Genomic DNA, 13159 nt, shown 5'->3' with positions numbered 1-13159 from the left:
GTTAAGCTAGCGGATACAACACGCTAGCACTTCCTGCGGCAAACCTTCAAAATAAAACACGATAAGTAACGCTGCGGAAGTTCATTTTCGAAACAAAAGCCTTACAAGCTACTGAACTATAATAAAATTAGAATAACTCATATTTACGTGCTAAGGAGCGATAAATTACCGTTTCAAGTCAAACTTCATATTATTTAAACCTTAACGTGTTTCTGAAAATAAAGGCTATTTTAAAATAGATTAATATATATATTTATATTTACACACCTGGTAAAAACATGGACGCATCATGTGTATGTATTGTAACAGATTATGTGTAACAGATGTATGTTACAGATTATGTAAAAAAAAAAAAAAAACTTTCTTTGATGTACAAGTTTTTAAAAGTATTAAAACAGTCCAAAAAAAGTCAACACCCAAAGAAGGAAAGTCTGTACAATGAAATAGAAATCAAAGCTACATGTTATGTAAGTACATCCTTAAATCGCTGCTGTGTTCTTTGCTTAGAGAAACATGACATTACAGATGATTTATAGTTGTGATGTTTCAGTCAGTTTACTGTAAATATGAAATAGATAATTGAAAATGTCAAATAGTCACATCAGGCTCAACGACCTCCATTCAGTGGAAAACGGTTACCTAATCATTACGATGTAATCAGGATTATCTCCTGACATTTCCTTTTCACATTCCTGTGTTCCAATTCAGAACATAGTTTTTCCTCTGACTGTAGTACATTGGGATTTTTTTTGTGAAATTGTGTACAATTAAGTCAAATGCAAATAGCTTAATGAGTTGTTTACTGTTCCCTGTGCTTGTAAAAGACACAGCGTTTTCTAAGTAAGAGCTCTGTGTTGGTCTTTAAGACTTGGGACATCAAAAGTGGACATCTCAAGGAACCAGTTATCCATTCATAAAAAAGAAGATAAATTACATTTTCCTCTGCTTTCCGACTCCTGAGTTCGGAGACGTACACTGCAAAAACACAAAATCTAGGATACTAAGTACATTTATTGAATTACTTATCCAAAATATATCATGACACTTAATGTAAGACCTAACATTTCAGTCAGATAGGGACTTGTTTTTAGACCATGCATCTTGAATATCTTGTTCAGTGAAAAATCCGACACAAAGTGAAAAATGCCTCAAGGTGAGTTTCCTTTTTACTTTGCAACGACTAATTCTTACATCGACACACATGAACTTTCATTAGTTCCAGATTGTTTCACCTCTTACAAATAAAAACGGTATAGGTTACTATGGTTACAGATGCTCATTGGAGTCACACATGGGCAGATTATGTTGTTGAACTGTACATATTAGGCTAAGGACTAACAAGTGGCTGCTGTTTAGCGCTTACATGACTTGTCATTTCCTAGAACCATTAAATAAACGGTTCTTGTCACTGCAGGTTCAAATCTGGCACACACAAAAAAAAAACCTCCAAGATGGGACTTTTTCTATATTAATACAATTTTCTCATTAGGAGTTTTTATTTGCAAGTTTCATAAGAAGGTACAAGCAAGTGATTCACAGCTCAACTTGAATAGTTTACCAAGAATACTGTGGAAAATATGTTAAAGTAGAAAACATGCTGTCCACAAACTGGACTCATCTCACAGCTCTATTAATGGTCATTAAATTGTATTAAAATGTAATCGAATCAAGATGTTTTTATGTGAATAGCAGTTTTATGATGGTGTCAAATTGAAGATAGTAAATAAAGATCAGAGAGGAATTTAGGATTTAAACACTTAAACATTTGAAGCATTATCAAATTTGCTCCGTTGTCATAACAACCCTGTGATTCCCTAAAAATACTTTCAGACGGCTTAAACCACTGAATTCTCTTGGCAGACGTTCTGTCCTTTTCTTTGAATGACTGTGATTTTCTGCGTTTCGTCTTTAATATATAGGCGTCTAAATATAATCTGACCTGCCCACTCTTGTCACACCACTGCCTCCACCTTCCTGCCCCAGTGTGTGTCACAGTAAATTTTAAAAGGCAGATGGAGGACAGCACAGTAGACTCCTCTGGTCTCAGCCTGCATGCGGCCTCATCCTCCGACAGGTAAGACTTCTTTCTTCACCTGCTTTACTGGCTTTCACCTGTTTGCACTTTCCAGTCTGTATTTCTGTCATTTTTAAAGTCATTTTGGTGTGATTTTTGTTCCTTCAGATCTTCTTGTGTGTGTGAAATGACTGCCTGATTTAGCCTTCAGTAATAGTTTGTAGTTTGACGATTGTGCTCTTAAAAAAAGCAGTTGTGTCTCTAAATTCCACATCATTAGATTAATATAATCCGGTTTCTGAGGAGGGTCAGAGGATTATTTGAGTTGCAAGTTTTTGTCAGGTATTACGATGTCAGCTTAACTACTGAGTGACATCATGTTGTTTCAGGGAAGTCAGTCGGTATGCATAGGAAATAGGTATAAAGTTAATGTATGATAGGAAGGCAACGTATTAGTCACATTAGAGGATGTTAGTGGATTTAGATGCGACTATGAGGGCTTCACAGAGGCATATTAGGGAGGTAATAAAGAGGGATTTAGCCAGGGGCATAAAGAGTAAAGGGTTTTAGAGGGTTTTAACAAAATCAAATCCACATATACCATATACTAAGGTTCCATGGAGGCCTTTTTGAAGCTGCTCACTGAAGGTGAAGTGGATGAGAAATGCTGAACCCCGTTCCTTAATAAAATTGTATATTTGCCAGGAATGTTTGCCAGGAATGGCAGGAACTTGTGAGTCCGTTAAGATTAAAAAATGAAGGTAAACTATCCACCTCATTATCTCCAGTCTCATTACAAATTCAAACTGATTACATCTTCTTGTTAGACTTCAGACTCTTTTATAGCAAATAAAATACATTTTAAAAGTCACATTATGTCCATTAATAGAGTGTAAGGCATTTATTCTGCAGTGCGTGCCCATCCAGGGGATGTTTGGGACATTCCTTTGGCTAATTTGATGTACATATAACTCAATTAGGTTTATCCGTGTCTGGTTGATGTTGAAATGGACTATGTGTAGTGTTCAAATACAAGTGTCAAAGTTCAGTCATCTTTCAGACTTTTGTTTTTCTTCATATTTTCTCTTCCGACAGAAGCCTCAAAGAGATCTCGGTCACGATGGCTGAGCGCTATGACTGTACGGAGTGCACGACATCCCTGTATGGACAGAAGTACATCCTGAAGGACGACAACCCGTACTGTATAAAGTGCTATGAGGAGCTTTTCTGCAGCAACTGTGAAGAGTGCCAGAAGCTCATTGGCTGCACCAGCAAGGTCAAATTCAGCCTTTCATATATGTTGAGATCTCACTTCTTTGTGTTTAAGGGGAAGGTTTTACAGGAAAAGTTTGGTTTTAAAGGTTGTTGAAATGCTTCCAGCGTCCAAACTGAATGCAGATAAATAAGAGTCTTCTAGCTAAAACAAGCGCTCTCTCCTTTTTGTCGACTCTGCAGGATCTGGCATACAAGGACCGCCACTGGCACAGCGAATGCTTCATCTGCAGCAAGTGCAGCCGTTCTCTGGTGGATCGGCCTTTCCCCACCAAGGACGACGTACCAATGTGCATCGAGTGCTACAGCAATGAGTACTCTTCCAAGTGCCATGCGTGCCTGAAGACCATCATGCCGGGTGGGGAGGCCTTTCTAATTTTCATAATTTTCATTCATTGAATCAGGTTGCAAACCTCGGTGGTGATCTAAAGCATCAAAACATGAGCACAGTTATAAAAATCTAAGGTTTGTCATACTGTACATGTCATATGTTTAGCTTTTTACTCTTACTACCCACGGTAATTCTGAGGGTCAACAGGTTTATAGAGCTCACAAGATATCAGTTAATTGTAATTAGCTGTAATTGGTTGAGGCTGATCCAGATATGAGTAGTGTGACCTACTGAATGTGTATACTTGTTGAGCTCTCTTCCTTCTCCTTCTCTCTCTCTCTGTCTCTCTCTGTCTCTCTCTCTCTCTCTCCACCCACCAGGCTCCAAAAAGATGGAGCATAAGGGCAACAGTTGGCACGAGAATTGTTTCACTTGCAACCGGTGTCAGCAGCTCATCGGCACCAGGAGCTTCATCCAGAAGGACAGCAACAACTACTGCCTGCCCTGCTACGAGAAGCAGTTTGCCCCGCAGTGTGTCCAGTGCAAGAAGGTGACACACGACACATCTAGAGTAGTTTTTTTTATTGTTGCCTAATGCTCTTGAGGTTGCAGAGAGGTCTCTGATGAGCAATTTATCATCCCGGAGATAATATCAAGATCAATATCCAAGCCAACTTAGAAGTCCCCAGGGTAGCTTTGAATTTAAAGTTCCAGTATGATTGAAGGTTTGGGCCTGGACGTCCAAAACATATTCACATATTAGACTGTCTTTCAGCCCATCACTACTGGGGGAGTGAACTACCGGGACCAGCCCTGGCACAAGGAGTGCTTCGTCTGCATCGGCTGCAAGCAGCAGCTGGCCGGCCAGCGGTTCACCTCCCGGGACGACTTTGCCTACTGCCTCGACTGTTTCTGCAACCTGTTTGCCAAGAAATGTTCTTCCTGCACCACCCCGATCAACGGTAAAGCTTGATCTGCACTTGTGTCAGGCCAGCCTTTGGTCGATAACAGGCAACGCCGACATCAAAATGAAGAGAGGCGTTCTGCCTCGTCACTAAATTTAGCTGCCAGTGAAATAACAGTCTTTCACTTGTCCAGCCTGTATCCTGCAATTTCTGTAATTGGAGAATTGCACTTCAATAGAGTAAAGGGACTTGCAAGAGACAGATTTTAAGGATATAATAGACATGATCAAAGCTTCAGAAACTGAGATAACCTGGAGTTTTGTCCTCAATGTCGGTTAAGCTCTTAAAGGAGCAAGACTGGACTAATGCTGGAATTTTAGATTCTAAGGAGAAGAACTGTTTCACTGTCTAATGCTGCAAACTTAGTCATGGGATAAATTGGATTTGGTGTGTCGAAATCCTTAATTAGTCCCCACATACTGTATAAAACAAGCTCAAATATGTCATGTAGAATTCCAATGTGAACAACACATTGACACTTTAACAGGAGCTGAAGCTTTCCCAGATCATATGCTTCCTTCTGTGCATTCAATCACCACCAATTAGGATTATTACATTACAGAAATCACAAGACTGTTAATTTATTTATTTATGCTCCCCCTCAGGTCTCGGAGGTAGCAAGTACATCTCATTTGAGCAGCGGCAGTGGCACAATGACTGCTTCAACTGCAGGAAGTGCTGCGTGTCTCTGGTGGGTCGAGGTTTCCTGACGTGCAAAGATGACGTCCTCTGCCCCGACTGCGTCAAAGACCTCTGAGTGATCTACCGAGACCGGAAGAAGAGTTAGTTCAAGTTGGCTGCCAATCAGAGAGCATTGGCAGTATTATCCTAACCTATCATTAATTGGTTTCTCACGCATTAACCTGTTCTCGCTGCTAAGATGTCTTAATGCATAATGTGTGATACTGTGTTTAAAATGAGTTATGTGTTTTATGTGTTTAAAGAAGGCTAAATGAGTTGAAACCTTCCAAAATGAATGAAAAAAAAGAATCCTATAGCCTAAAGACATTTTATTTAGAAAGTTTGTGGCATCAAAATAACCATTTTATGCTATATGAGAGTACATAAAGGGTATGTTACAGAGGTAAAAGAGCTAATATAACAATACTAATACTGTGTATTCTAATTATTCAAATTATGCTCAATATAACTGTCAAGTATAATAAAGAGTGGATATAATGAATGTGTATTGGCCGTTGTCATGGAAACAATAATATTATAATTATTATTAAAACTATCATGCATTATGAAAAGGTTAAAACTGAATATGAGACTGAAAACTGTGCAAAGATCGTCTCTTACTGTAGTTACAATAGATACAACGACATGGAAGAGCGCTCACTCCGTCGCAGTTCAAGTCCCGGTTTGCTATGATTCATCCACCGTGCGGGTGACAGAAACGCCTAGAGGATGACGTCAGGCGCTGTCGGACAATACACGATCTTTGTTTAGCATACCGGAAGTCGACAGCAGGTGCCACAGGAAGTGAGTGCTGCGGTGCGGTCCCGGTAGTCTGCAGAATAACAGGGAGCTAGCGGCATTTAATTACTACAAGACGAAAAGAAAATATAACATACGATGTAAGTTATGTGTTCTTATTTTCTGCGTGTAGCGTCGTTGCCTGCTAAAATAAAAAACTAGCGTCGCTGCGGCGCAAAGTCACGTTAACGGTGGAAAAGCCACTGCGGCAACTAGCTAGGCGGCTAACTATTTTAGCAAGGCTTTGTTAGCTAAACGGCTACGTTAAAACTACCGGTATACAGCTAGAAAAACATGCTCGTAATATGTCTATCAATATTGTGTGATTCATGGCGTAGACTATATATTAGTGTTTATGGTCAAACTTCAATTTTACGCCCATTATAAAAAAAACTCACTTTTTTTAATCAAATGTATTTTTTATTAGTAAATGCCTCGTTTAATTGCTGTAATTATTAGCTAATAAATCTGATTTCGCATACACAAATAGGAATTTCCCTGTTATTGTGTCAACGATGCTGCTGATGTCGATGGGGGGGAAACAGGCGCAGACGGGCCGCTCCGTCTTGCATATGGGGAAACAGAAGGCCGAACTCCTTGAGTAAATAATCGATTATTTAAGATTTGCTGTTAGATAACGGTGTCCTAGTTAAACATCACTTGTCGTCTTATTAAAATTCTGTCTTTTGGTAAATTCGGCATACATTTTACAAAGTAATAAATCATTTTCTGCAAAAAATGTCAGTTGCTCCTCCATGGTTTTAGACCACTGACCTGCTCTCTCCATTGTGGTGGAAGATGTGTGCGGGAACAAAATGTGCAAGACATCTATATTAATAGGAGATTTTTGTGTGTGCAACAAGTGATGCTTTGAGTTTTGGAGGCGTTCAGATTACAGCTACTGATTTAGGCCTTCAGTCTTGTATCTGTTTGCTATGTAAGTGGGTGCAGGCCTAAATGTGAGTCTTAAATGTGAGACTTTAATGTATTCCCTTTGGTCGTCAGATTGTGAAATGTCTTCAGCTGAAATGAGTGCTGCTGTGCCAAACCATCGAAGGACCAAGCCCGGTGGTAAGACTCAATCAAATCTGCTTAATTTCATCGTGTTTTATGGCTTCAATCACCTGTAATGAATTTAATACTCAAAGCTTAACATATTCACCAATTCCAAAATGTCCAGCTTTGCTCCCCGAACATGCAGCGTGCATCATAGCAGTGTGTTCTTTTTTCTTTTTGCAAGCGTGCATTAATTTGCTTACAGGAGGAGCAAAGAAAGCACATGTGGGCTAATTCTCAGGTGATTACAGGTATAAAGACCGGGGTTGTGACCAGTGGCGTGACTGGACCCACCTCCCAGATCCCCGGTCTGTCCCAGACCATTGATGATACCTCTCCAGTGGAGAGGATCAGCGGGAGACGAGTTGGGATCTTTGAGTCGGACTCTGAATATGTCAAGCTCGCTAAAGGAGGTGGACACAAAGGTAAAGGTGTCTTTTGAGTTTAAAATGTGTTGTGATCCTCATGTAGTTTCCTAAAGAGGTGCTCGTGTGTGAAAGTGTTGCTCTCAGTGGATGACATATTGCAGTTTCTTAAATTTTGGCAGCAGCTCTGCTCTCAATATTATGTAATGTCTCGCTGCAACAAAAATAAGCGAGTAAATCTGACAAACACACTCCTGCCCTCAGAGCAAAGAGTTGATCTTAACTGTCTAAATTAAAATGGTGGAAGTCATCACATTTTCCGAAATAATTGCTTGTTTGATGTTGTCGCTTTTGTTTAACTCTTTTGAAATGCAAATCCTGAGCAAGTGGCCTACAGGTCCACAACGTGAAAATGAGGGACACCTTATTCCAAAAATACTGTTTTATGCATTTTGGGGAAACAAAACATCACTGTTTAAGACTTTATTTATTTTGGTCTCTGTTTGGCACAATAGCTCATAAAGTAATCAATGTGTCTCAGTTAATTTATTCTTCTGCCACTAACTGCCCATTGTTGTGTGTGAGCTGGGGGAGGGAAAGTCTTGTGGGATTCATTTTATGTTAATTTTCTGAAAAAAGAAAAAAAGAAGCTGCTACAGAGTATTTTGTTTTTTGCGCACACTAAGTCTCCTGAAATGCCTTCACGTGAATTTTCCAGATGGATAAGGATTTGTTTTTCTTGTCGCCGCTGTGCCAAAAAAACACTTATTTTGTAGTAGAGTGATAAAGGCCATGAGCTGTTTAGAATGCAGTTTATCAAATTGTGCTTTCGAAGGTGAGATACAGTGCAGCGTTTCATTTTGAACGTTGTGCCCCCCCCCCTGCAGGGCTGTTGAGTCATGATGATGATAATGCTGATGGCCAACCCAAGACGTCCTACAATCCACCCAACTGGTTTGCAAACGATGAGTCAAAGGGGTAAGAGCAAACACAAATAACCAGTCTAACAGGGTGGAGATGATGGTTGTGTGCGTTTCAAAAACCCTAATCGACTTTTAATGCACACAGTCACAACACTTATCAACCTGGAGCCTTAACAAAAATGTGTTAAACAAATATGAAACGGAGAATCTGAACCGATCTAAGTATTTTATCAGCCGACTGGATTTTTTAAAAGATAAAACGCTGCTCCTCGATCCTCCGCTGGCCAAGCATTTCGGGCCACAGCCAAACATTTCCCAGAATGTGATAAGTGGCCCGCAGTAATTTCACATCGTGTGTCACCGTGGTTTTGTGCTTACAGCGGAAGCAAAGCAACGTCTCCCGACAGCGAGATGAAGCTGGGCAGGCAGCCTCTGGCTGCACCGTTTGGCACTGATAACAGTTCGTCCTGGGAAAGGGATGATAGATTTTCCCCTGATAAAGAGAAGGTGAATGGACCAAACTAGTCACCCCAATATTTATACCGTCTTTCATCCCTTTTTTTTATTTATTTTACATTTTTACCACCACCTTTCCCTTTTTTGTTTGTCACCTGGTTTTGCTCCATTGCCGCATTCGCAGTTTCGTTCAAATTAATTTGGGTTTTTTATTTTCTGCCGGTGCTTTGGCTGTGTGGTAAGTGTAGAGCGATGTATCAAAAGAACCTGATAAAACACTAATTGGTCACAAGTACATTTCATACAATGTTCCTATTTTTGTATCAACGTAACTGAAAAGTTTTCAAGACTATGTTGTGGACAAGACTAAATACAAATAAATAAAATCCTCACCTTAATTATATCATATTGAAGAAAATGGCCAAATAAAAATCTAACAGATGTGTTTTAGTAGAATTTTAATATTTAAACTTGGAGAATGAAACATGTTTGAAGTGAAATTAGTGAGTATAACATATTATTTGGTGTTGGGATGGAGCCAGTTTTCTGTTCATGGCGGTTTTTTCAATCATTTCCCATTGCATGACAAATTGCATCTCTAAACCTCCATCACTTCATCCTCTGCTTCATGACCATTGTGTTTTAGCCACTAATCACTCGCTGTGGTGTAATTCTGCAGCGCAAAGAGCCAGAATGACCCACATTAGTTTGTGTAATAAAGTGGCTGCAACATTCGTCTTGTGTGCTACATAAATGTGGGTAACACTTCCGTCCCGCAGATGTCTCCTGATGGAGTTGCCGATGAGATGGATGGTCTGTACGTGACCAACAAATTCAAGAGAACGTGAGTATTGATCGATACGCTGGGGAGACAAATTTTCATGAACCATAAACGGGTTTAAATTTGTTTAATTGCTCGCCATGACGACGTCTCATGTTCGTCTTCAGGGCTTATGAGAAGAAGGCTCTCCCAGTCAGCATGTCCAAGCTCCTGAGTCATGGTTATGTTGAGGACAAGAAGAAGTGTCCTAATGATGACGACACCTCAAGTAGGATTTCTTTTTTTTGCTTGCATGAAGTTAAACACAAAGTGTTTTAGGTGGAGGGACAGTTTGCAGGCGTTGGGATGTTGATGTTTGCTTTGTTTTCCAGGTGTGACCTCAGAACCGACCAGCACCGTCATGACGGAGGATGTGGACGAGCTGGAGTAGTGCACACGGGTTCACAAGGGAGAGGTGGGGGGGGGGGTCTTCCTAACACTGGTTCATGGTTCCCACGAACACACCGCTCCACCCCTCTCGGATTCACTCGCATTTATTGTACATCCACTGACTGTTAGGTTTTGTACTCATGTTTATGCAAAGGTACTGTCCTCTATTTATTTGCTTCAAATTGTAAAAAGAATTCACATGGATTTTGTTGAGTAGACATGTCGGTACTCACGGTATTATTTTTTTCTGTATTGTCGTTTCTCGATTTGAAAGACGAGTTTGTGCACAGGGCAGGAAACTAACTAACTTTGGCTCCACGGAGGCCAATTGAGCCCCAAAGTGGAGCTGAAGCTCAAATTCACCTGTTTTTGACTGGTGGCCGGTTTTAGTTTCCCTCCCTGGTTGTATGAAGATCGAGTTAGTGGACGTATAAAGTGTTTGTGCTAATAATATGTGGTTCCAGTGACGTGAAATATTGTTTTGGATGGAGGGCTCCTGCTCTCTGAAGTGATGTTGGAGGTTTGCGTGTTTTCAGCTGAGGGTGTGGAAACGGTCATTCGTTGAGACAGCCACCACCACATGCCAAAGTGTGTTCCGATGGCCATGGTTTGTTTGGTTTAAAAGTAACTTATTTAGGTTGCTGCTCTGCAAAAGGTTGCCCTACACTACTACCCCCCCCAAGTCCCTAAAATCAAGAAACATGCATACGTTTAAGCCGTTATGTTTCTAAGCTGCATTTTAGTGCAGAATAAAAAGTCCATTCAGAAGAAAAATGCCTCCTTAAAAAAACTAAATGAGCTCAAGGGATGTTTACGAGTCTCCAGACGAGTTTGAACACGACCAGGTGCCTCAAAATCAATGCATGCATCACCATTTATTAGGAAGCTCATCAGTACATCAATAACGATGCCAAATGTCTGATGCTGGTCCAAATAGGTCACTTAATGATAAAAACTAAATTGAGTCGGTGTTAATGTTATTGCATTCTCATCCAAACCCAAATTTCGTGCAACAACCGATAGGAATTCTGGGAAATTTAGGTTTGGGGGGGGGGGGGTTTAGGTTCCGCTGAAAGTGGAATGTGGAGTAATTCCCTGTGAAGATTAAGACAGACGAGTTGTTGAAGAGTGAGTTCTGAATATGCCAACCAAGCAGTTTTCCCTGCTCATGCAGTGTTTTTTATTTGTTTTCACTTTGTAGACCTCCGTAGGAGAACGTAGTGTTCGTGCACAGCCAAGTCACAACAAAACCTTTTGCATTTTAAAAACTTCAGCCTTGCAAAATGATTGGAAAGCATTTGCTGCTGGCCAGGTGGTCCCCCCCCCCCCCCCCTGACATCTGCTTTATTCATTCTTTTAACATAACCTACATTATTATTTTATACGTTTATTTTATTTGTCGGAATTGCTAGCCGGTCTTGTCTTATAGGCAAATATGAATTTTAGCACAAACACTAATTGAGCTTAATTACTAAGAGGTTACCTCCTCCTATTTTCTGCTTCTAGGTTGCATTCCTTAAATAGATTCTCATCGATGTGTGATGGGAGATTTTTACGTCACCTTTTCTCTGCTGGTTTCCGTCATACTTTGATCATTAATACAGTATGAACAGGTACTAAATATGAGTAAGTTAAGTGTTCAGATGTTGTACTCGATACAGTAATGTGGCTTTTGAAGCATTTTCATGCCCGTTTTGTTTTTACTGAAAAGTGTTTGTTTAATTATTATTATTGTTTTGCCTTACATCTTAATGTTACATGAAGGAGTCTTTGTTATAAGAAACGGGAGCTGAAGGAGTCGGTGGAGGTTCATTGGACGGAGAAGGAAGGTCATTTTAAACCACATCAGATGATGGATGTTACTCCACCTCTCCTTCCTTAGTTAGTTAAAAAAGTATTGGATTTCAGCCTCAAGTCATTTCACAGTTATAATTTTGCAGCCGTGAACCCGGCGGCGACAGTGAAACCATAATCCTACAGGGATATTTGTCAGGCGTGAAAAACTCTTGAAAATGAAAAGGATGGGAATGATTTATTTGGGTGTTAACAGCCAGATTAGAGCTCTTCTTGAGTTCGTCCTCGTAAATCCCAACTCATTCATCACCTGCGTCTTTAAAATGACTCGTCTTTAAAAGCAGGCTGTTGTTTGAAAAGAACACAACTGTCCGTTTTCGGGTTTTGTCACTTGTTTCCCAACATAATATATTTAAGCAGCGATGCATCATTCATCTCTGTGGTATTAAAAAGTGTTTGAAACTAGATGCACTGGGTTTTTATGTTGCAGTAGGAGGATGTCATTCTGATATTGTTTGCTTAGAAGAATAGGTTTATTTTTATGAACACATGTTCAGGTACAGTATTTAGTTATAAAATAGTGTTTCAGTCAAGTTGCTTCCTCTTTTCCCAGTTTGAGTTGATGGCATATCAGTTTAAAAACAAATATCAGGAACTGTTTGGCTTAACGTTGGAAAGTTCCCCCCAAAGTCTCGTCACTTTTGCCGTTTTGCTTTTTCATTAAATGTTTTATCTGCTATCAAATGCAAATGTACCTGAAGAGACTTAAGAAGGCAGCTTTTAAACAGAAGATCCCTCAAGTGTTTTGTTTTGAGGAGAAATCCACCCGACACTACTCAATGTAAGACCTCGCTTTTCTTGATGACTGCACTCAGACTGGGTTATCATTCCAATAAATGGGCATGTGCATGTACTCGTGTACTGTTTTTATTTTTATTCTTCTTCAACCAAATCTAACAATTCAGGAATTATTCTCACCAGGTTGGACATTTTTCATATTTTGCACAAAGTTCCACCATGACTTTGAGAATGAACTGATCAAATTTTGGAGGTCAAATGTCGCTGTGACCTCACAAAACATTAATTTAGATTAGTTTGGGGAGGCATAATAATTCTTGTTTTTTTTTTGTCATGAATTATGCATATTCATGTATGGAAGCACATTTTCTTTTTTTAAAGTTACAAACTAACAGATTTAGCATCGTTCCTTTTTATGTGTTGAATTTACGTCTTATTTTTTAAGTCTGTAAAGCCCGTTGAGCAGCATTTTGTCTATAAAAGGTGTTAAGTTATT

At 39.8% G+C, this 13159-nt stretch overlaps 2 protein-coding genes across 2 annotated transcripts; both read left to right on the top strand.

The window, feature by feature from the left end:
• Window positions 1–3134: 3134 nt before the first annotated feature.
• Window positions 3135–5525, top strand: LOC311009931 (four and a half LIM domains protein 2-like; the record flags this gene model as incomplete). Its single annotated transcript, XM_084004379.1, has 5 exons — window positions 3135–3290; window positions 3470–3644; window positions 3998–4167; window positions 4393–4579; window positions 5188–5525. The coding sequence occupies 5 exons, from the start codon at window positions 3135–3137 to the stop codon at window positions 5337–5339; spliced, it is 840 nt and encodes a 279-aa protein (XP_083860505.1). The 3' UTR covers window positions 5340–5525.
• Window positions 5526–6044: 519 nt separating this feature from the next.
• On the top strand, window positions 6045–12432 carry cUnh7orf57 (chromosome Un C7orf57 homolog). The gene is made up of 8 exons (XM_084004778.1): window positions 6045–6162; window positions 7067–7132; window positions 7369–7542; window positions 8370–8460; window positions 8786–8912; window positions 9641–9705; window positions 9810–9910; window positions 10014–12432. The coding sequence occupies exons 2-8, from the start codon at window positions 7075–7077 to the stop codon at window positions 10070–10072; spliced, it is 675 nt and encodes a 224-aa protein (XP_083860904.1). The 5' UTR covers window positions 6045–6162; window positions 7067–7074; the 3' UTR covers window positions 10073–12432.
• Window positions 12433–13159: the final 727 nt, after the last annotated feature.

The sequence above is a fragment of the Eutrigla gurnardus genome, assembly GCF_963514095.1.
Source record: "Eutrigla gurnardus genome assembly, chromosome: 24".
In the NCBI taxonomy this organism is placed as follows: Eukaryota; Metazoa; Chordata; class Actinopteri; order Perciformes; family Triglidae; genus Eutrigla; species Eutrigla gurnardus.
This window is presented reverse-complemented; position numbering and strand designations above follow the sequence as displayed.